We start from the raw sequence: 21490 nt of genomic DNA, 5'->3' as shown, positions 1-21490 counted from the left end.
GTTTATTATTATATAATTAATGATTTATTATTGCCATAGTAATAGCTTACAGGATTATTTGCTTGAATGTTGATTTCTTGGGCAACCTGTATGAGATAGTGATAATAATAACATACCTTCCTCATAGTTTTGATCTCTATATTGAAGAAGAAAATATGATCAAATGTTCTTTAAATAAACAACTAAGGAAGCAAAATGGTGTAACTGTATGTAATAGATACATGCTGCGAAATCCAGCTTTGTGTAGAGAACATGGATTACCTGCTCTTTGTCTAAACATGTAGCTAACTCAGGACCATCTATTATATATATTATTTTTATTGAACTCCCATATTGGCTTATTAGAATGGGTTAGTATAGGGATGATGCTAATGTTTCTTATATTTTTCTTCTAGATTGATAACATCTCACCCGACACCATTGTCAACTACATGGTGCAGAATTCCAAAGGAAAAACACCTACTTTGACTCAATCAGTAGCAGCCCATTCAAATTATGTTGAAAACTTCCCAGTGAGAACCTTCAGACAACAAAAGATTGACAAGTTCTCATCAAACCCTGAAGAGCAATTTGACAGAAAGGCTTTATTGGCAGCATTAAATGCATACATCACTCAGAAGGTGGAAGCAAAACACCTTGGTGGAATTCCATCCAAAGAGTCTTCCTCTTATACCACTAGGCTGAAGCCTCCCCATATTGACCATCTTGATGGAACAATGTTCAAAGAAAAAACAGGAGATTTTAAGATGAATCCAGCATTCCTACAAAGGCCTATATCTGGACTGACATTTAGTTCTTACCAGAGCGATGTGAGGATGCCTCTTACTCCAGTAGATGGTAAGGCATGCATATAAACTAATTTTGTATGCACATCAATCATGTACATTTTATGGGCAAGTGTTTTTCAAACTGTTTTAGGGAACCAGAGATTCTTTGGAAGACTCTCAAGGACTTTCTCAGGAAAGCCATCAGTAATAGCACAAAGGCTTCTGTGGAGGTAGTGCAGTGGCACTACCACCGATTGTCCTAGGAAATATACAGCTGCAGGAGAGGGACAGCATGCATTCTTGGGCAGGGATTCTCAACTCTTCTTATCTTACATATCACCAGTCTACCAAAGACCTTACATCCCACATGAGGGAAACAAAAAAACCCACCTTTTCCAACAAGAGCATTTATGAATTGCAGTAATATGGCTGAAGTATATACAACTAAAAAACCTAAGAATTTCATTAGTAGTTGAAAACTGTAATAATATTGTTGAAAAACACGAAGATAGCAAATAACATTATTGGGATAAGAACATTATTTAGAAAGAATTATACGACTGCTACTAAAAGACAGACAAACAGGACTAATGAATCTGGAGTTTCATGTTCTGAAAAGCCTGCAGTTTCATGTTTCAGGCCTAGACTAAATGCAAAGCACTGCACCTAGGAAAAAGAAACCAAACAAACAGTTGCAAGATAGGGGATACCTGGCTCTGCAATACTACAAGTGAGAAGGAACTTGGAATTGTCATGAACACAAGCTGAATATGAGCCAACAGTGTGATGTGGCTACAAAATAGGCAAATGCTATTTTAGGCTGCATTAACAGAGGTATAGTCTCCAAATCCTCTAAGGCAGTGGTCACCAACCTTGGGCCTCTGGGTGTTTTTGGACTACAACTCCCAGAAGCCTTCACCACCACTTCTGCTGGCCAAGATTTCTGGGAGTTGAAGTCCAAGAACATCTGGAGGCCCAAGGTTGGGGACCACTGCTCTAAGGCAGGGATCCCCAACGCCCAGTCCACAGCCTGGTGCCGGTCCGTGGCCTGGGCTGGATTGGGCCGCGGAGACAGATCTCCCACCCACCCCCACATGAGCCCCCTCCCCACAGCCCCTTTGCGCCTGAGTTGCCCCGCCTTCCCTGCACACAGATCCCGTCCTCCCCCAACCAGTCCACAGTGTCAAAAAGGTTGGGAACCACTGCTCTAAGATACTCGTTCCCCTCTATTTGGCACTGGATAGGCTTCATCTTGAGTTCTGTGTCCAGTTCTGACACCACACTTCAAGAAGGTTGCTGACAATTTTGAACAAGTTCAAAGGAGGAGAACAAGGATGATCAGAGGGCTAGAAACCAAGCCCTGTGAGGAAAGTCTGAAAGAAAGCCCTGTGAGGAAAGACTGAAAGAACTGGGCATGTTTAACCTTGAGAAAAGAAGACTGAGGGGAGATATGATAGCACTTTTCAAATACTTCAAATGCTGTCATACAGAGGAGGAGCAGAATACGCAACAAGTTGCAGGTAGCCAGATTTCAGTTGAATTTCAGGAAGAACGTCCTAAATGTCAGAGCAGTATAGCAATGGAATCAAGGCCACTGAAGCTCATAGACATTATAGAACATTTCCCAGAGCCCTCTGAAATGTGCAGGGATTCTGTGACAGATGTTTATCAGGAAATCAGTGTGTAATGCTTTGAAAACACAATGTGTGAAAATCATTGTTGCTGTCAAAGGAAGAATAATTGTTTTTTATTCAGATGCCTGATAGCTCTTGAGGTTCTTACAATCTAATTCTCCTTTAACATAGTCTGCAATGTCAGCTGATAACTAGTTCTTGATAACATTTGTACGACTAAACACGGAAAGCTGTTACCTTACCACCGTGGTGGTACCTATTTATGTACTTGCATTTTTGCATGCTTTCAAACCATTAGGTTGGCAGGAGCTGGGACAAGCGACAGGAGCTCACTCCATCACATGGATTCAATCTTACGACTGCTGGTCTTCTGAACCTGCAGCACAGAGGCTTCTGCAGTTTAACCTGCAGTGCCACCACGTCCCTGAGTTCCAGAGTTCCGGAAGGACAAAAGGCTTGCCGTCCTCCTCCTCCCCCTGCCCAGGGCACAAAAGCCTAGCAGTTTTTCTTCCGGGGCCTCCACCCAGCCGCCCTCTTCCTCCTCTTTTATACCTCTCTCCACTCAACTAGCTGCTCCTGTTTCCCCCTGCCTACGCCTTCCTCCCAGGTCTGCAGTTCCTCGTCCTCCACCTCCTTGTCCCCACATGGTGTCTTCACCTTTGGTCAGCCCTGGAACTAGAATTTTGGGGAAGTCCACCAGCCTGCAGATGAGGCAGGCAGCCCACTCAGTATGGCAGAGCTTGTCCCTCTTGCAATTATGCATACCATGTTTTGATGTGTTTTTCTTACAGTCTTCTCTGTTTTTTGCTTTCTTTTTGTTTGGAAGCTCAAAATCTTTTGAAGTGTTGCTGTTTAGTCAGAAGAGAGCCCAAAGAGACTGCCTTCACGCTGAGGCACCTGTCTAATAATAGGTTTCAAAAAGTAAATTTCAATGTAAAGGCAAGTCCAGGTGGCCTTGCACATCTCTAGAACAGGACTGCTGTTAGAGGAAACTAGGCCCATGCTGGTTTCATTATCATGTACTGTCCTAGTTCACCTTTCTTAGCAGGATACTACATAGAATAATACTTCACACTTACAGAGAATAAAGTCCTTCAAAAGGTATTGGATTTTACCAGTTTAATTTCCAGATGTAAAATATGTCTTGGAATAATGTTTCACCATGTTTGGCTATAATACTGAACATTTCCTTTGAATGCAAACAAACAAAAAATCCGTTGTTGGTTTGTTATATAGGCTTGAATAGTATTCAGTGGGTACAACACAGGATGATTTTCAATTTCTAGCTCCTTGAAATTTATTCAAAAGCCAAGTTTTTTCTTTTCTTTTTTAAGCTTGCTGCCAATAATCGAGTCTAGTTTCTTCAGACTAGTGTATCGTCAAATATATAAGACTTAACAAATTTTTCAAAGGTACTACTATCCATTGGCTGTTCTTGGCCTTATAATTATAATGGGCAAGGATTGTTGGGTAATAGCAGTATTTAGTGTTTTTTGCCTAGTTTTGCTAAAATGTCATTCACCTTTTACAAGAAGCTTAACACAAGGAGATATTTGTTTGACTCAGAGAAGTCAGATGGTTTCTATATCTCCAATTTATTTAATGAACCAGAAAGACCTGCTGAGAATCTTTTAGTGGACTCTGAAGTTGGGCTGTTGGCCATTAATTTTCTCCCATTTGATTTCTTTCTCTTTATTTTTATTTTGCTCACAAGTATTACTGTGTTTTGCTATAAACCATGGAACCTGGGGAAATAGGCTGGGGAGATAAGACCTGATTGAAAGAAAAGGAAATGAATCGGAGGTGAATGAAACTGAAATGGTAAAGTTGCATTAACACCTTATTCTTCAGCAACTTTCATTTCTGTTGGACAGTTCATTATGAACTGAAGAATTAAACTGAATTTGCCAGGGGGATGGCCTGTCAAAAACAATGTTAGAATTACATAATAGTATTTTAGACTAGATTAATGCAATAGTGGCAATACTGGTGGTAGTGATCTGCTGGTAATTTTTGACTATTAAAGACCCTCTTCTTCTCTGTCTGAAGGCTCCCAAAGGATGGAAACCCTGGACAGCCTCAGAACATGAAAGAGAGATGTATTTAAGTTATTTTCCCCCATTTTTGGTTTATCTGAGTGTAACTACATGGACAGGATTTTGCCCACTGCAATGTAAACATTACTTGTAAAATCAACAATTATGTGGCTCACAGATATTCATCATCCCCCATCCCACAATGCAAGCAGGGATATCCTGTGCTAAATATTATGCTTGTAGCCCCTGAGAGAAGCTATCCATGTCCTACAATGTTGATGTTTTTTGAAAAGAAGGCAAAATGAAGAGGCTTATGAACTATTAAGGTTAGTACATTAATAACATATAACAAATAGGGCTCCTTTTAGCATCAGATCAGTGGTAACTTTAACAACCTCCTGGAGGCTGAAAGTATAATGGACTGCTTTTTTAGAAAGTAGTGTTCCTAACTCTTTTATAAAAATAAGCGAAGATTCTCTGGAATTCTGGTTTATTATTGTGTGAGAGTGTTACCATAGTATAGTTGGTATTTGAACAAGCAACACTTCGGACTTTCAAATAGAGCTCATTTATATTGGGTAAAGAATTAGCTCCATATGATGAAGAAGAATTTGATTCTTTTTGTCCCACTACCCTCACTAAAGTAGGGAAGCTTAACCTGCTAAGCTAGTATCCTCTTCAAAGCATTTGGAAAGCTGATTATACCATGCACTGCTTTTGTAGAGGAAAATTTAATTACGATTGCTAATAGTATATTTTCATTTATGTAAGTTTGCCATTTGACCGTTCTCAAATAATCAGAACTAGATATATTTTTTGAATTAAAATGGCTATAAAATATATTTTAAAGAAATGGCATAAATAAATCATTAATGATAATAATTGCAACAAAGCTATAATAACTCATAGTAGTTCTGTCTAGCAGGAGACATGTGTAACTAGCTCAAGAGAATGCTGCTTTGGAAGAAAAAGCAAAAAAAGTAAAGTGTGCTGCTTATATATTGCCCCATAGTGCTTCAAGCACTCTCTGAGCAGTTTACAAGTTAATTATGCAGGCTACACATTCCCCCCCCCCCCCCCGTGAGCTGGGTACTCATTTTACTGACTTCGGAAGGACAGAAAGCTGAGTCAACCTTGAGCCGGTTACCTGGTATTGAACCCCAGGTTGTGAGCACAGTTTTGGCTTCAGTTACAGCAGTTTAACCACTGCACCATGAGGCTCTTAGTGAAGTGTAATTTGTAATTGAGTAATCTGTGTTGACTATGATGCTGTCATTTGATGAGCAAGTGCTTCTTTGAAGATGCTATTAGAATATGAATGGAAAACCAGTAGCAAGACTCTTTATTCTTCTTGCAATTTTCTGTCATCCGATCTTCACTGCATCTTTTTGACGGCATTAGAACTTGACAATTACACAAGTTTCTCTTGAACCTTTGTTTACCAACATCCGCACCAGTTTGCCATATTTGCCATTTTCTGTACATTTCAAGTTCCTAACCTAACTTTCATCTTAAAAACTCTTAACATCTTTTGGCCATCTAAAGCCTGACAGTGGTTTATGGCCGTTTTGCATTTCTGTCTAGCTATGATGAGTGTACTTGGAAGATATGATGTACTGAATTGCTATTGCTTTACATATCTCAGTACTACATCCAGTTGCAGTCATCAGGCCTTGTCCCCAAACCTTGTCATCCTTCCCAATCAACATGGAGAAACACAAAGGGGCATGCCATGTGGAAACAAGCAGACCAACCGAACTGCAAGAGGCAAAGATACGCTGAGGCAGTGGAGGTGTCGTCTTGCGTGAGGGCAAGAGGCCCTGCCCAGGATTCTCTCAAGGAAGCCAACCTTTTTTTTTCCTCTGAGGCAAGGAGAGTAAAGTTAAAACTTTCTTCGGGCACTTGGTAGTTTTTTTTTTCATTATATCGGCCTTTGTTTCCCTCCCTGGTTGTATTTTTCAAGATGTATATTGGGAATCCTCAGATAAAACAGAAATCATAGCTTTTTCCATGTAGCTTCCTCTCAGGGCCAAAGGTTTTCCACATAAAGAAACAAGGGAAGAAGCTGAGACTTAACTAAATGTATAGGTGAATAATATTAATTACGTCCTAGAGTAATGAATTTTTCGTGGCCGTTATCATTGCATTGATACCAGTTTAGACGAAAACATAAGGAATTGTGAGAAATACTGGGCAGAAGTTTTAAAATGGGTTGTATCTGTCATTAGATTTATTTCTGAATGTGGTCTTGCATTCCGTGGAACAGTGGAGAGATTTGGATGACCAAACAATGGAAACTATCTGAAATTGTTGTTGTGGGTTTTTTTGGGGGGGGCTGTTATCTGGGATTGCTGAAATTAACTGAATAATTTGACCCTTCTTTATCTACACATATTGATAGGTATGGTAACAAAGATAAAAGTCATCCTTCTTACCTCTTGTTGCATGTCTGTGAAGAATTTATTAATTTGATGGCCATGAAAGTTCAAAACACAGAGTCAAGTAATATCGCTTTCTAAAAAATAAGTAAATCAAGAAATTCGAAAGTGTCTTCATGTGCATCATGTGGAGCAGGATTTTAAATCAGTTTTATAAAACAAGTGTCTGTTTGCAATCAAATAAGCTGCAGCTGGGCACTTCAACCAACATGCTTGAATCAATTTATTCCCGAAGGCTTTCACGGCTGGGATCCAATGGTTGTTGTAGGTTTTCCGGACTGTTTGGCCGTGTTCTTAATGTTTTTCTTCCTAATGTTTCCCCACTCTCTGTGGCTGGCATCTTCAGAGGACAGGAGTCAGAACTCTGTCTGTGCTCTGGTGCAGTTTGTGGGATAGTTGAGCATTTATAGCTGTGGGATCAGCTTTTGTCCTTTTCAGGAGACTTGATTATGGTGATCAGCATGTTTTTCTTGTTGTGGGTGTATTGTTGTGATAAGAGGGAGAGATTATCTGTCACTTTAATTGATGGATGTCATTAGCTGGTCTTTTGTGTGCAGTAATCACCAGTCCTTGTCACTTGTGAAATATGTTCAGAGTTTCAGAAATGAGTTTCAAGACATGGAAAAAACATCTAAGACTATCCTGCCTGATAGTGAGTATGAAAGCTGTAATAGAAAACACAAAACTTTTTTTTGATGAGGCCAGGAATGAAGATGTTGTTCTAGAAGGAAGAAGAAAGTTTCAAGTTCAAACTTATAATGTAGTTATTGACATACTTGTCAATTTTCTGCATGAAAGGGGGTCGATATTCTTCAATAAACAGGAAGTTTGGCTTTTAGGATAACTTGGCTTTCAAATCACTTCAATCAAGAAAACATGCATTTTGTCTACAACAAGCTTATCAGGATGATTTGGAAAACACATTTACAGATGAAGTTGCTTTCCAGAGTTTACTACAATTTGCCTCCCCAGCAACAGCTGCAGCAAAGAGCACAAAGATTATCCAAATAGTGCGTACTGTAGCAAATTCTTACTATCACACCAAGAGCTTTTAGTACCTTCCACAATTATTGTAAATAAGTTTATTGTATTTTGTGACTTTTTGACAAGAGGTAAGCACAGGCTTCGGATGACCACTCAGTCATGAAAATTCTGCCTGACTTGTGTATCTGGAGCACTAACATATTTCAGTTTCTTATAACAGGCCATTTGCAATATGTATTACTTAGGCTCTTGAATTAAAACTGTAGAGATCTGTAGGGTGCTAATTCTTGTTTGTAGGCAGGCTGGATAGCTCAGTGAATTAGGTGTTGGTTGTGCGTTCAATTCTTACTGTGCCTCAGTTAGCCCATGTGACCTTACGCAAGCTGTACAGTATCAGAGCACCCCCAGAAGAAGGAAATCATAAACCACATCTAGCTACTCTATACTCAGAAAGCTCTGGGGAAAAAAGGGTTGCTATAAGTCAGAACTGACTTGACAACATGTAACAATTATTATTAATGTCAGTTCTTTGCACCCCCCCAACTCCAAAGCGTGCCGCTTATATACTACCCCCTAGTGTTTAAAGGACTCTCTGAGCAGTTTGCAATTTAATTGTGCAGGCTACACATTGTCCTCCACCCCCAGCAAGCTGGGTATTCAATTTACCAAGCTTGGAAGGATGGAAGGCCAAGTGAACCTCAAGCCTGCTACCCGGGACTGAACCCAGGATGTGAGCAGAGTTTTGGTGGCAGTACTCCAGTTTAACCACTGCGCCATGAGGCTCCTTCTTGCCTTCTTAGTTGGAAACTGCTATGGCAGTGGACGATAGCAGGAGATTAGTTGACTACCGTCGCTAGAGTTTTTGGTTGCTTTGTTTTAAATGTCTGAACTATTCGTCCTATTTTTGGAAGCTGGTAGCCCATTTTTCATACAGGTCTGGGGAATGTTTTTCTTAGGTAAAGAAGAATTTTAAGGCAGTCATTGGGAACATGCTTCCTTTAGTTCATGGTAGAGTCTCATGGGGGTGGACTTTGACATCCAGGAAATTTCCTATTCCCTTTTCCTTCAAAGCTATTTGAGCAAGACATTGGTATTTTTAAATTCAAAATTCACCGGGGGAAGCTTGTTTATACTTTTTATTTCCTTTGGTGAAGATATGAAACAAAAAAGAGCTTTGAGGAAGGTTGGGGCATTTATTTATTTATTTTTCAACTGTCCACAAATTGTTTATTCATACTTTGTATATGTAACAGAGACAGTCATATTTTTTTCACTCTAAATTAAGAACATTAAAGATTAGTTGATTGCAATTATAATTTCTATAGTTGAGCAAATTTAATATAAGACAGTAAATCTTATTTCAAGCTTATTTTCCTCTCTTACCCTTTTTTTTGGGGGGGGGGAACAGCTGGATATACAATGACAGTGAGGGGAGCATTTATGTGAAAAATAACGCAAACAGTTCTGGTCCAGAGATACAGAAGCACCTAGATAAACCATACCAGTTTGGGACAATTTATCTAAGGACATGTTTCACTGCCAGTTCATCCCAAATAAATTGTTTCAGTGGGCTAGGTTTGTCCAGTGAGAAAAGTGATCTAATTACTGATTTAAATAAGAAGATAATCCTATGATTTAATAAAATTGAATCAGTTCAATAAACACATTTGAATAAGAAAAAAAATCCTAAAATATATTTATGAATACAGATTAGCAGTGAATAATGTAGTCAGTACTTGTAGATTATTAAAGAACTCCTGCTGAAGACTGGAGCTGAGGCTATAATGCTTTGTTTCTATTTTTCCTACTCATAGCATTAGACTTCTTAAAGTAATCAAGTTTTTTTCTCCTTTCCTAAGAAATATTTATTCAGGATGTTCTGAGGGACCTGAAGAAACATCATGTGGACGTAGATAAGTTGAGCCCACTGGAGTTGGATGAGATGGCTGATGTGATTGCTGATGCCATTCAAGCTGTTGGTGTTGATGAAGAAAGGGAAAATACCGCTGGGAAGGTTGAAGGAGAGAGAACAGAAAAGGGAATGGATAAAGAAGGAAAAGAAGATGATTATAAGATGGAATTAATGAGTAAAAATCATCCCATGCAAGGTACTATATTCAACCCAGAAGCTTTCCTTTGTTTTGATTGTTTTCTAAAGGGTTCATATTTGAAAACAGTATTGGAAACAGTTGCTGCTTGACAATTGCTCAGTGCTTCCAGTTGTGTCCCATTCCTCCCTGTTTCTTCCAGCATAACAACATGCTTCTCTTTTCTCCTGCCATGAGTGCATTGTGTTCAGAGGGTTGAGCTGAGTGTTATAATGCTACTGCAACTTGTTCCAAATAATTAGATGAGTACAAATTTGCAGTGTTGTCAAAAACAATTCAGACCTTTTTTTTTAAATTACAATTTCCCTTCACATCTCCTTAACCAAAAGCTATATATCCTTTGACATTGGTTTGGATTCTAGGGCGCATGAAGGCAGCCTCAGTCGTATCTAATTCCCCATTTACCTTTGTCAGTTGCAAGGAATCCTTGCAACTCTCAAGGTGCAGTAGTGCACTCTTCTAACAGTGCAAAGAAGTGGCACAAGAACAGCATGGAGGGTGGCTCTACATCCTGCTGGTTTGATAGCTTTCAGTCCCATAATTTGGCTTGGTGTGCATATTTTCCTCAACCAAATTATGGGACTGGGAGTTCATGCATTCTGAAAATCTCATACCTACTGGCATACTACAAAATATTATTGTTCCTTCTCTGAGATATATAATTCAGTATCACAGTATTTAACAGGGTATGTTCACAATAGACTAAAAATCATTACTTATATTTCTCCAAAGATGTTCAGAGCATGTGTATCCCAATTTCTCTTGGAAAGTACTTCAGCTGTAAATCTATTGCCATCCCCCAATTTATTACTGTAAATATTTTGTTTGTGCTAGAAAAAGACATTGTATTGATTTTTAAAGGCACTGGTAAACAGAAGTAAATTCTTCAGCCATACTATTGAACTAATTAATATAATGCACTCTTACACTACTGCTTCCATTGATCTTCCATTAGTAAGCTGTCCAAATGGAGTCAAAGTGACAAACCTGATCTATGCTTTTTCTTTCGTGTTTCAGCTATATCTTAATATTTAATGTACAATAAAAAGAGCACAATCTATAAGAAATTGAAGCAGTGTATATATTAAATATAATATCCCATGCCTTATAACAAATACTTTTACAATATTTCCACAGATGCAGAAGCACAGAATGAAGACGTCATGACTAAAAAGGAGGTAAATTATAAATTTAAATATAAATATCCAAGTTTCATCACACAGAATATGTTAGTTATGCAGAGTACACTAAATATAATTGAAATGGTTGAGTCTACAGTGGTGCCTCGCTTTACAATTGCCCCACATTACAACGAAACCACATTACAACGATCTTTTTGTGATCGCAATTGTGATCGCAAAATGATGGTCTGAATGGGTTTTTTTCGCTTTGCGATGATCGGTTCCCTGCTTCGGGAACCGATTCTTTGCAAAACAACAATTTTCCTCCAGCTGATCGGCGGGTTAAAAATGGCTGGCAGGTAAATAAAACGGCTCCCTGCTGTTTTCTGGGACAGATTCCTCGCTGCACAGGCACCGAAAATGGCTGCCCTATGGAGGATCTTCGCTGGACAGTGAGTTTCCAGCCCATTGGAACACATTGAAGGGGTTTCAGTGCGTTTCAATTGGCTTTTTATTTTCGCATTACGACATTTTCATTTTACAGCGATTTAGCTGGAATGAATTAACGTCGTAATGCGAGGCACCACTGTATATATATTATTAAACATTCCAAAATATGTGTTAGTATACTTAAATCTATTTATAATTTATTTCAGAAGATGTAAATACAGTTGTGTCTTAATTTTGAACCACTGAGTACACTAAATATATTTGAAATGGTTGAGCCTATATATTATTAAACATTCCAAAATATATGTAAGTATACTTAAATCCATTTATAACTTATTTCAGAAAATGTAAATACAGTTTTGTCGTAATTTGGAACCATTGAAGTTTGTTCAACAAATCAACAGAACTAAAAACAAAAAAGTGTAATATTTCATTTAGGCCATGAGGCTATCTCAGAAATATGGTAGCATACTCCCTTGAATAAAATGAATCAGTGTAAAATTTTAATGCCAGACACCAACTGAATTAATGCCAGTTTCTTGGCCTATATGAGATATTATCTTCCATTCCACAAGCTGAATCACAGCTTCTGAAGAAGAAATTACCAAATGATGTAGTCCCTAAATAGAAAACCTAGTTCCACAGATTTGAACAATAACAGTAATTAATGGTGACCCAAAAATTCTGAAATTAAATTTTGGGGGAGAATAAGAGGCTATTCAATTTGAGGTTTCAAGCTAGGTTTGAGACTTCAAGTAATATGAATTATTTGTTGTATTTTGGCAGTAGAGAGCAGTTAATGTTGTCATGGAGTCATGCATGCACCAATTTCTTTCCCCCATTATTTTAGTTCACAAAGAAAACTAGTTTGTTGCCACTTGCTATGGCTGTTTTTTCCCTCTCTGCCCAGTCATATAAATCAATTAAATAAGAACCCACTGAATCCATTAAAGAACCTCTGAACAAAAAATGCATGTAGAGGTATTTGTTTAATATGCATGATATCTAAATATTAATATGGATTTGGAAAAAAAATCTACCTTTGTTTTAATTTTGAAAACTGAGGCTAATGTTGTAGCTTTTGCTTATAGACCTGCCTGAATGTTCACATGTTCAAAAATATGGAACATTTTGAAAAAGTAAGAGTAATAGAATTTAAGAAGAAAAGCAATTCCAGAATGCCATTTTTCTTCTGAAATATAACAGTTATCCAGAGTTACTGTTGAGGCTAAAATGACTTTCAGTCGTAATCCTTAATAAAATAAATAAATAAACTGTATGCTTTCAGTATGTATTCATTTACTTACTAAAGCATCAGTCTTTTTTGAGTTTTGCAGAACTGAATTTGTGAATTACATATAAGTATCCCTGTTAATACATGTGGGGAAAAACCAACTCTGTTGTTTCACTGTAGGGAGACCATTTGGGTACAAAACTGCCTGATATCCTGTATGAGAATATGGCAACTGAAAATCTGCTTAAGGAGCTTTTCCCTAAAGAGACCCTTAAAACAGAAATGAAGAAGTCAGAAGATTTAGATATTTCTTCTTCTTCCTCTGAAGAAGTAAAGGCTGGGATTGAAAATGTAAAGAGTGAAACATTCTCAAGGGAACTCATCACTGAAAAGAAAGCTGAGTTGGAAACTAACTCTAAAGAGCTGACTGAGCTTCATCACTGGATTAAGAATACTTTGATTCAGGGTGAAACTACTTACGGCGAAACTGGGAAAAAGATGGAAGAAGGCTTACAGTTAGATGCAAAGTCTTCCAAAGAAAAGGAATATGGCTACATTGTGACAGAGAAAGAGTAAGTAAAATATTAAAGAAATCTACATAAAATAGAACACTTGCCAAAGTGTTATTTGCAAATATTAAAATACTGTAATGGGCTAAATCCAATCTTCTAATAGCAGTTGAGGCAAGAACTCTTCTTCCTTTTCTCTTCTTCCCCATTTAGCTCACCTCACTGCCTGGAGATGGCTTTTTTAGGGTTTTCTCCTGTTCCTAGACCTGGTTTTGGAGTGCATGGGGGAGTGCAGTGGGAAGGAGATAGTTGCTTCCTCTTCATTGTTCTGTAGCCTGCAGTTCTACGAGTGGAATGCTGATGCCCGTTTATGTAGTTTATTTTTCATATTTATACTCCCTAGCCGTTGTCCAAACAGATCTTCAAGGCACCTTGCAATAATACATAACAAACAATGGTAGAAATACCCAGATTGTAGTAAAAGATGGAAAATATCCAACTGCTTTAAAAAAGAAAAGAAAAGAATGGAAGATCTGCTGTTCTGCTAATATAAAAACCATCAGGGGAAAAACTTATATACTGTAATTCCTATTTTGTAATTTACATGGATTATAATTGTTGGAGATTGTCTTTTAAAGATATTAGAAGACTATTTTGTTGTCTACTGTCTCTAATGAAATATTTATTTTTTAAAAATTGACAGCACTATTTTGTCAGTTTCTCTCTCCAAGGATCCATTTGAAGGAACAGTCAGAACTTCCATATCTCCTATGTAATTAATAAAATGAAGATCATTTATCTACTGCTCACATTCTCCTTTGATAGTGCTGGTTGGAGTACTAATGGTTTTACAGATATGCACATTAATAATTCGATTAACAGTTCAAAATATGATAAACATTACACATTCCAGCTTTATATCTGAACTACTATGCTAGATGGTTCAACAAGTCCATAGTTACTTAGGACTAAGCTGTATTGAACTAGTGACCTCTAAGTAAATTTATGCAAAATTGGGCTACCTCTTTTATTTTAGTGTTTTGAGCTCTGGTGAGTATTGTATAGATCCTGAATCTGTTCATGAAATGATGCTAATAATACAATTTATTCTTTACAGTTAAAAACTCTTCTGCCATTTTGGTTTGCTGAGTTTCTGAAAGAAATAAGGTCGCCACTAGGGTCTTACAGTAGTTAGAAAACAACTGACTATGCCGAGATTATGTTTAATGTATTTTGGAGAAAACATCTGGTAGTGTTAGCAACAACTCCTGAATAGAAAGTCTGGGAAGCTAAATATTGGTTAGTCCATTTCACTGTTCAGCAGCTCTTACTGGAAGATCTTTCTAATTTTTAGTCAAAATTCTTTTTCCTGTAATTTGAATCCATTAACTTGACCCTACTCAATAGAATTTCAGAAAACATGCTTGTTCCATCTTCCCAGGCAATAACCATTCAAATTTGGCTCTCATATGACCCATCAATTATATTTTCTTTAGGCTAAATATACCCAACTCCCTCAAAGAGTGTGGTTTCCATAGTACTTTACTACCCCGGTTGCCCTCCTCTGGATATGATCCACTTTGTCAATATCCATTTTAATCTGGGATTTTCAGGGTTTATAGATTTAGCATCACATCACAACATGTCAAATCTATAAAGTAGCCCTAGATAATAGGAAAAGTGAAGGGAACAACATGATTTGATTAAATATAAAAGAGATAGAAAAGAGATTATTGATAGATTCTGAGTCTGGGATGGGCAAAATGAGAGCCTCTAGACGTTGTTGGTCTGCAAATCTATTGGTTATGATTTTTATTTCACATGAGAATTATACTGAATCAAAAGGTAATCCATTTCACTGTTCAGTAGCTCTGTTGGCTATACAGTACTAGCTAGTGCTGCTACGAGTTACTGTCCAACAAAATATGTGTGTTGTACTTTCACCGCCCCTGCTATAACTTGAAACAGTCTATAATAGTCTACTGTGGGAGAAAAATGGTTGGGTACAAGGCAATATTGCTATTTCAGGCATATTGGGAGAAGCAGGAATGCAAAAAAAGAGTCAGGGATTAGTAGCAGTTATATGATTATTAAATGGAATTAAATTCTATATTTTGATTCCTGTTTGTACAATTTTTATTAGCAACACTTACTATAGAAAAATATTTTTCACCCAAGCCAAAATCAGCTATCCTTTTGGCAAAAAAAGGTCTTGCATATTTGAGCACTGAGGTTAATAGCTTGGTGTTCTTTTTACTGTACTGTGTGATCTCACTTGTGACTAAAAACCTGTGAATTCAGCGGTATGTTTACAAAGAAATTAGAAGTGATTCATTGACAGATCCAGTATTGAGTCATATGGCTCTATCGTCATGTTCTGAGATCTTTAAGACAGCTTCACTGTACGGCGAAGCCCAGAAATTTTAATTATGTCATGGAGGAGAGAGAAATATCTTCCTTGCAGTTCTCAAAGACAAGACTTGTCAGAATGGTACCCTACTTGTCAGTGGCAGAATAACAGGTTGCTCATTGAGTGACCTTTCAGACTTTTAGATCAACAAAATGACAATTGTAGGCTTGGTTATTCTCTGGCAAATCCTCTTGGTTGCTGCTTCAGCATTTTGTTATCGTTGGAACATATTCAAAATGGGTAAGCTGTAGCTGCTTCCTGCAGATTTTGTTCTCTTAGACATCCACTGAAACCAATTGGATTTAAGTTAGTCTTGATTCACATAGGTCCAGTTACTTTCAATGGGTCTGCTTTCAATAAAACCTGGGGTAAAGACCTATCTGAGAGGGTTTGGGTGTAATTTTTCCCCTGTAGTTTTGATATATTTTCTTGTTGGCTGGCTTTTCTAGTAAGGATTAAGACATAGGGTGAAGGAGGCTGTTTCATTCTGGCCCCTCTGTAACTCAAACACTAGTTATTGAGCCTCGTGGCGCAGTGGTTAAACTGCTGTACTGCAGTCAAAACTGTGCTCACGACTCAGGGTTCAATCCCAAGTAGCTGGCTCAAGGCTGACTCAGCCTTCTATCCTTCTGAGGTTGGTAAAATGAGGACCCAGCTCATGGGGGGGGGGGGGACAATGTGTAGCTTCCATAATTAACTTGTAAACTGCCCAGGGAGTGCTTGAAGCACTATGGGGCGGTATATAAGCAGCACACTTTGCTTTTTTGCTTCTATTGTTGGATGACATTGGATTTTCGCAAATGGGTTAGATATCCCATTTAGTGCACAAAGCTATTTGCAATAGAGGAGGGAAATATCTGTCCTGCTCAGGGCTTTCCTATGCACGAGCCCTTATAATGCTCTTGGTATTTGTTCTGTGTTTTACACACAGCAATAAAATGGAAAATACTGCAGCGTATAGCTACAGTATAGCTCTTTGGCAAATTTGGATAAATATGTTATGAGTTCTTTAACTGTGTCGATGTTGTAGGTGGAGTCAGCATGAACGTGACATGAAACAGCCAGGTACAACCCTCTTCAGTGTCACACTGCCATAGTAGCTCTGGAGAGCTTATCCCTTGTTCACTCACTCTATATTCGTGTTAGCTTTTCCATGATATGTAATCTCCACTGACCTTCATAGTCTGACCACTGAAATTGATTTTTGCAAAGTGTCATATGCTTTATAAATTGGCCTGGACTTGAATCTGTCTGAGTTAAAAGGTTTAAATTTCACACCTATTTGTGGTGGGAAAGGAGGAACAGGAAGGTATGTGCATAAAATGTGGCAAGCAGAGATTTGCTATCTTGTCAAAACTGAAGTAAGGTTATGAATGTTCAGTAGTTAATAAAGCCTTAGAGGAAACAAGGCTGGAGGAAAATGAATTGCTGCCAAATCAAGCTAAATTGCAGCGTTCCCAAAATCATGAGTGAAGACTTATTTGAGATCTAAGGTACCAGAACTCTGGGACATCTATTTGTGACACAACATGGTTGCTAAATAAAAATCCCAATTAAATGTGGCCTGCTGCATGCAATAATTCCTTAACATCTCAATCTGAAATATTCTAAGATTCAGCTGTGATTCAAGACGTGAGTCTTGTTGTTGTTGTTTAGTTGTTAAATCGTGTCCAACTCGTTGTGACCCCATAGACCAGAGCATGCCAGCCCCACCTGTCTTCCACTGCCTCCCGGAGTTTGGTCAAATTCATATTGGTTGCTTCGGTGACACTATCCATCGATCTCATCCTCTGTTGTCCGCTTCTTCTCTTGCCTTCACACTTTCCCAACATCAGGGTCTTTTCTAGGGAGTCTTCTCTTCTCATGAGATGGCCAAAGTATTGGAGCCTCAGTTTCAGGATCTGTCCTTCCAGTGAGCACTCAGGGTTGATTTCCTTCAGAATTGATAGGTTTGTTCTCCTTGCAGTCCAGGGGACTCTCAAGAGCCTCCTCCAGCACCACAATTCAAAAGCATCAATTCTTCAGCGGTCAGCCTTCTTTATGGTCCAGCTCTCACTTCCATACAACACTACTGGAAAAACCATAGCTTTGGCTATGCAGACCTTTGTCGACAAGGTGATGTCTCTGCTTTTTAAGATGCTGTCGAGGTTTGTCATCGTTTTCCTCCAAAGAAGCAGGCACCTTTTTATTTTGTGGCTGTTGTCACCATCTGCAGTGATCATGGAGCTCAAGAAAGTAAAATCTGTCACTGCCTCCATATCTTCTCTTTCTATTTGCCCGGAGGTGATGGGACCAATGGCCATGATCTTAGTTTTTTTGATGTTGAGCTTCAGACCACTTTTTGCGCTCTCTTCTTTCACTCTCATTAAAAGGTTCTTTAATTCCTCCTCAGTTTCTGCCATCAGAGTGGTATCATCTGCATATCTGAGGTTACTGATATTTCTTCTGGCAATCTTAAATCTGGCCTGGGATTCCTCCTGTCCTGCCTTTCGCATGATATATTCTGCATATAAGTTAAATAAGCAGGGAGACAATATGCAGCCTTATCATACCCCTTTCCCAATTTTGAACCAATCAGTTGTTCCATATCCAGACGTGAGTCTTAATGTAAAGCAAATCGAGAATTTTGTGCACCCTGTTTTGTTACTTGCAAATAAGATGTGGAATATTAACATATATAGAATGGTGATGTCCAGAGTAAATAATTGTTATAGCCTTCTTTTTAAAAAACATACCTTGGTTATAATGGAGTTCACAGAAACTCTTGTGCATATTGAAACCATTTGTGACTACAGTGGTGCCTCGCAAGACGATTGCCTCGCGGGACGATTAACCCGCAAGAAGATTAGTTTTTGCGATCGCTGCTGCGCTTTGCAAGATGATGGTTTCCTATGGACGATTTTCACAAGATGACGATTTTTCCCCATTGGAATGCATTAAGTGGATTTCAGTGCATTCCAGTGGGGAACCGCATTTCGCAAGATGATGTTTTCGCAAGACAGCGTTTTTCGCGGAATGATTTAACATCATCTTGCAAGACACCACTGTATGTTGCAGAGCCACACCAGCTGACTCAGTCTCACAGATGGATCCTTCATTTTCTAGTGCTATTGTTTGCTGCAGACCCCTGACTTCCTCATTTGATCCTTGCCCATCTTGGCTTTTAAAAATCAGCAACGGAGGCTGCAGTAGATTGGGCTGTGAATTTGATCAATTCTTTGCTACGAGAGGGCTGTATACTCTCCTGGGTGAAGGAAACTGTTATATGGCCCATTATAAAAATACCTCATTTACACTGAACAATTTGAATAAGTATAGGACAGTTGCTAATATTCCATTTATGGGCAAGCTTATTGAGAGGGTAGTTGCAGAGTAGTTTCAAGCATTCCTGGATGAGGAAGATTGCCTCAATCCATTCCAATTGGGATTCAGGCTGCATCTTGCAACCGTGACAGCACTGGTCATTCTGCAAGATATCCTGTGGAGGAAAGCCGACAGCAAATCTTCAACCCTATTGTTGCTCCTAGATTTTTCAGCGGCTCTTAATACCGTGGTATCCTCCTGTACAGACTCTTGGTGTTGGGGATTGTTGGGCTAGCTTTTAGCTGGCTCTGATCCTTCCTAGACTGCATGTTCAGCTGGAAGAGGCCTTTTTGACCTCATGAACCATCGGTTGTGGGGTTCCTTAGGGGCTCTCTGTCTCTCCAATGATTTTCAACATCTACATGAAGCCACTTGGGGAGTCATCTGGAGTTTTGGAGTGTATTGTCATCAGTATGCTGATGATATGCGACTCTATCTCCCCTTTACGTTGTCTGCAATGGATGCTCTCTGGGACCTTGAGCACTTTCTGGCAAATAGATTGAAACTGAACATAGACAAGATGGATATCCTGGATTTTTTTGGGGGGGGTGTTTGACTCCTGGGGGGGTGTCTGCCTGAGCTGAATGAATTCACTCTTCCTCTTCGGGATCAGGTTTGTAATTTGGGGATGATCCTGGACTCGGCTCTTTCTTTGGACCATCAACTTTCTGCCATGTCAAGATTGGCCTTCAACCAGCTCAGGCTGATTGCCCAGATACAGGCCTACATGGACAAGGGGTCTCCTGGGACATTCGTCCATACACTAGTGACCTTGAAAACTGACTGCTCTAACACTCTCTACACAGGCCTGTTGCCAGGCCTGACTTGGAGTGGGAATAGAATGTGGTGGCTAGATTTATTAGTGGCAGTGAGACTTTTGATCATTTTTTTTGCCAGTTCTAGCCATCTTAATTGGCTCTTGGTGCCTCTCTGAGCCAGATTCAAGGTATTAGTTCTAATGTTCAAAGTCATTCAGAAATTGAAACCTTGCTACATGTTGGAACGCCTCTGTTTAATAACTCCTGCTCACTCCACCTGATTGTCTCAAGCCGTGTTATTGTGAATAGCCATTCCTAGAGAAACTTGAAAAGCTTATAGCAGGAATCAAGCCTTCTCAGCTTGGCCTCTTCCTTATGTAATAGGCTTCCCCTGGAGGTATGTCAAGCCCTGTCCTTGTACACTTTTAAGAAATTGCTAAAGATTGATCTGTTTAAGGAAGCATTCAGTGATATTCTTCCCTGAGGTGTCGGTGGGATTTGGCTCTACCTCATCTCACTGCCATCACTAGTTGCTTTTATTGTCATCTTTAGGTTTTATAATTTAATTTTTATCTAAGTGTTCTTATAATTAATCTTACTTTTGGGAATTTGGGTGTGTGTGTGTGTGTGTGTGTGTGTGTGTGTGTGTGTGTGTGTGTGTGTGTGTGTGTGTGTGTGTGTGTTGATATATTGTTTATGTTTATGTCTGCTGTTGATCACTCCGAGTCATGCTTCGTACTAAGCTGGATAGTATACAAATATGTATTCCTGCAAAAACAAAGTGCTGACCAATCGGGCCAGTGGTTGCAGAAGTGCTAGCAGCCTAATTAGCCCCCTCTGTATACTCTCTCGTGTTGGAATGAATGTGAGCAGGGAATTAACTGTGCCACTCCATCGTTAGTAAACAGTGCTGTGCATGATGTGCCCCAGAGTTTCTCTTACTTTTGCAGTCCAGACAGGCTGGATATTAGCACAAAATGAGCACTTGGATCATGCCTTGAGGGGACTATACGGGTTGATGTCCTAGGAAACCAGGTTGAAGAATGGGGCTCAAATAGATACCTTGTGCTATTCAAATAATATTATAATCAGAAGGGTTTGATGGGATTTATTTGCTGATAAGGATTTGTTAATTACACTTATATCCTATCTCTGCTCCAAAGGGCTGAGGAATGTACACAGATGTTACCTCATCTAATCCCTTTTCCTTACAATCATTCTGAAAGGCAAAGCTAGGCTGGAAGATAGTGGTTAGCACAAGGTTGCCTAATGAGTTTCTAAGTTGCTAAGTGGGGATTTAAGCCCTACATTTGCCTGAGTCTACCAGTTCGCTCATTAGATTATACTGACTCTCTAAAAATGTTCAGATTTGCAGACATTTTGGATGGGTAGGTGAAAAATTAGAGGGTATATTACAGTATACACAAATTATAGTAACAAGGTACGTTGGGGACTCAATATGTATGTGTGCCACACTTTGCTGCTTATCTTTGCTCTTTTGTAGAACACACATGGCCAAAACTGTTTCAAGTGAATGCACAACAGTGGCTTGAACAGTGGTATTAATCTGAAAACAACACTTGCAGAAATTGAATAAATAAGCCTGAAAATTGCTACCTGAGGACTCACACAAAGTTAGTTCCTTCCATAGTACAAGTTACACTCTTGGTAAAACGCT

At 38.9% G+C, this 21490-nt stretch overlaps 1 protein-coding gene across 3 annotated transcripts in view; it reads left to right on the top strand.

Annotated features, from left to right (window-relative positions):
- Positions 1-21490, top strand: part of PTPRN2 (protein tyrosine phosphatase receptor type N2) — a 591206-nt gene that overhangs the window by 169026 nt on the left and 400690 nt on the right. For all 3 annotated transcript variants that reach the window (XM_073002896.2, XM_078378519.1, XM_078378520.1), the window contains 4 exons: positions 396-837; positions 9719-9967; positions 11105-11145; positions 12953-13344. In XM_073002896.2, coding sequence (XP_072858997.2) covers positions 396-837; positions 9719-9967; positions 11105-11145; positions 12953-13344 — 1124 coding nt within the window. The remainder of the gene's footprint in view (positions 1-395; positions 838-9718; positions 9968-11104; positions 11146-12952; positions 13345-21490) is intronic.

Source organism: Pogona vitticeps, chromosome 6, assembly GCF_051106095.1.
Source record: "Pogona vitticeps strain Pit_001003342236 chromosome 6, PviZW2.1, whole genome shotgun sequence".
Taxonomy (NCBI): domain Eukaryota; kingdom Metazoa; phylum Chordata; class Lepidosauria; order Squamata; family Agamidae; genus Pogona; species Pogona vitticeps.
Note: the sequence above shows the minus strand (reverse complement) of the source record. Positions and strands in the feature narration are given on the sequence as shown.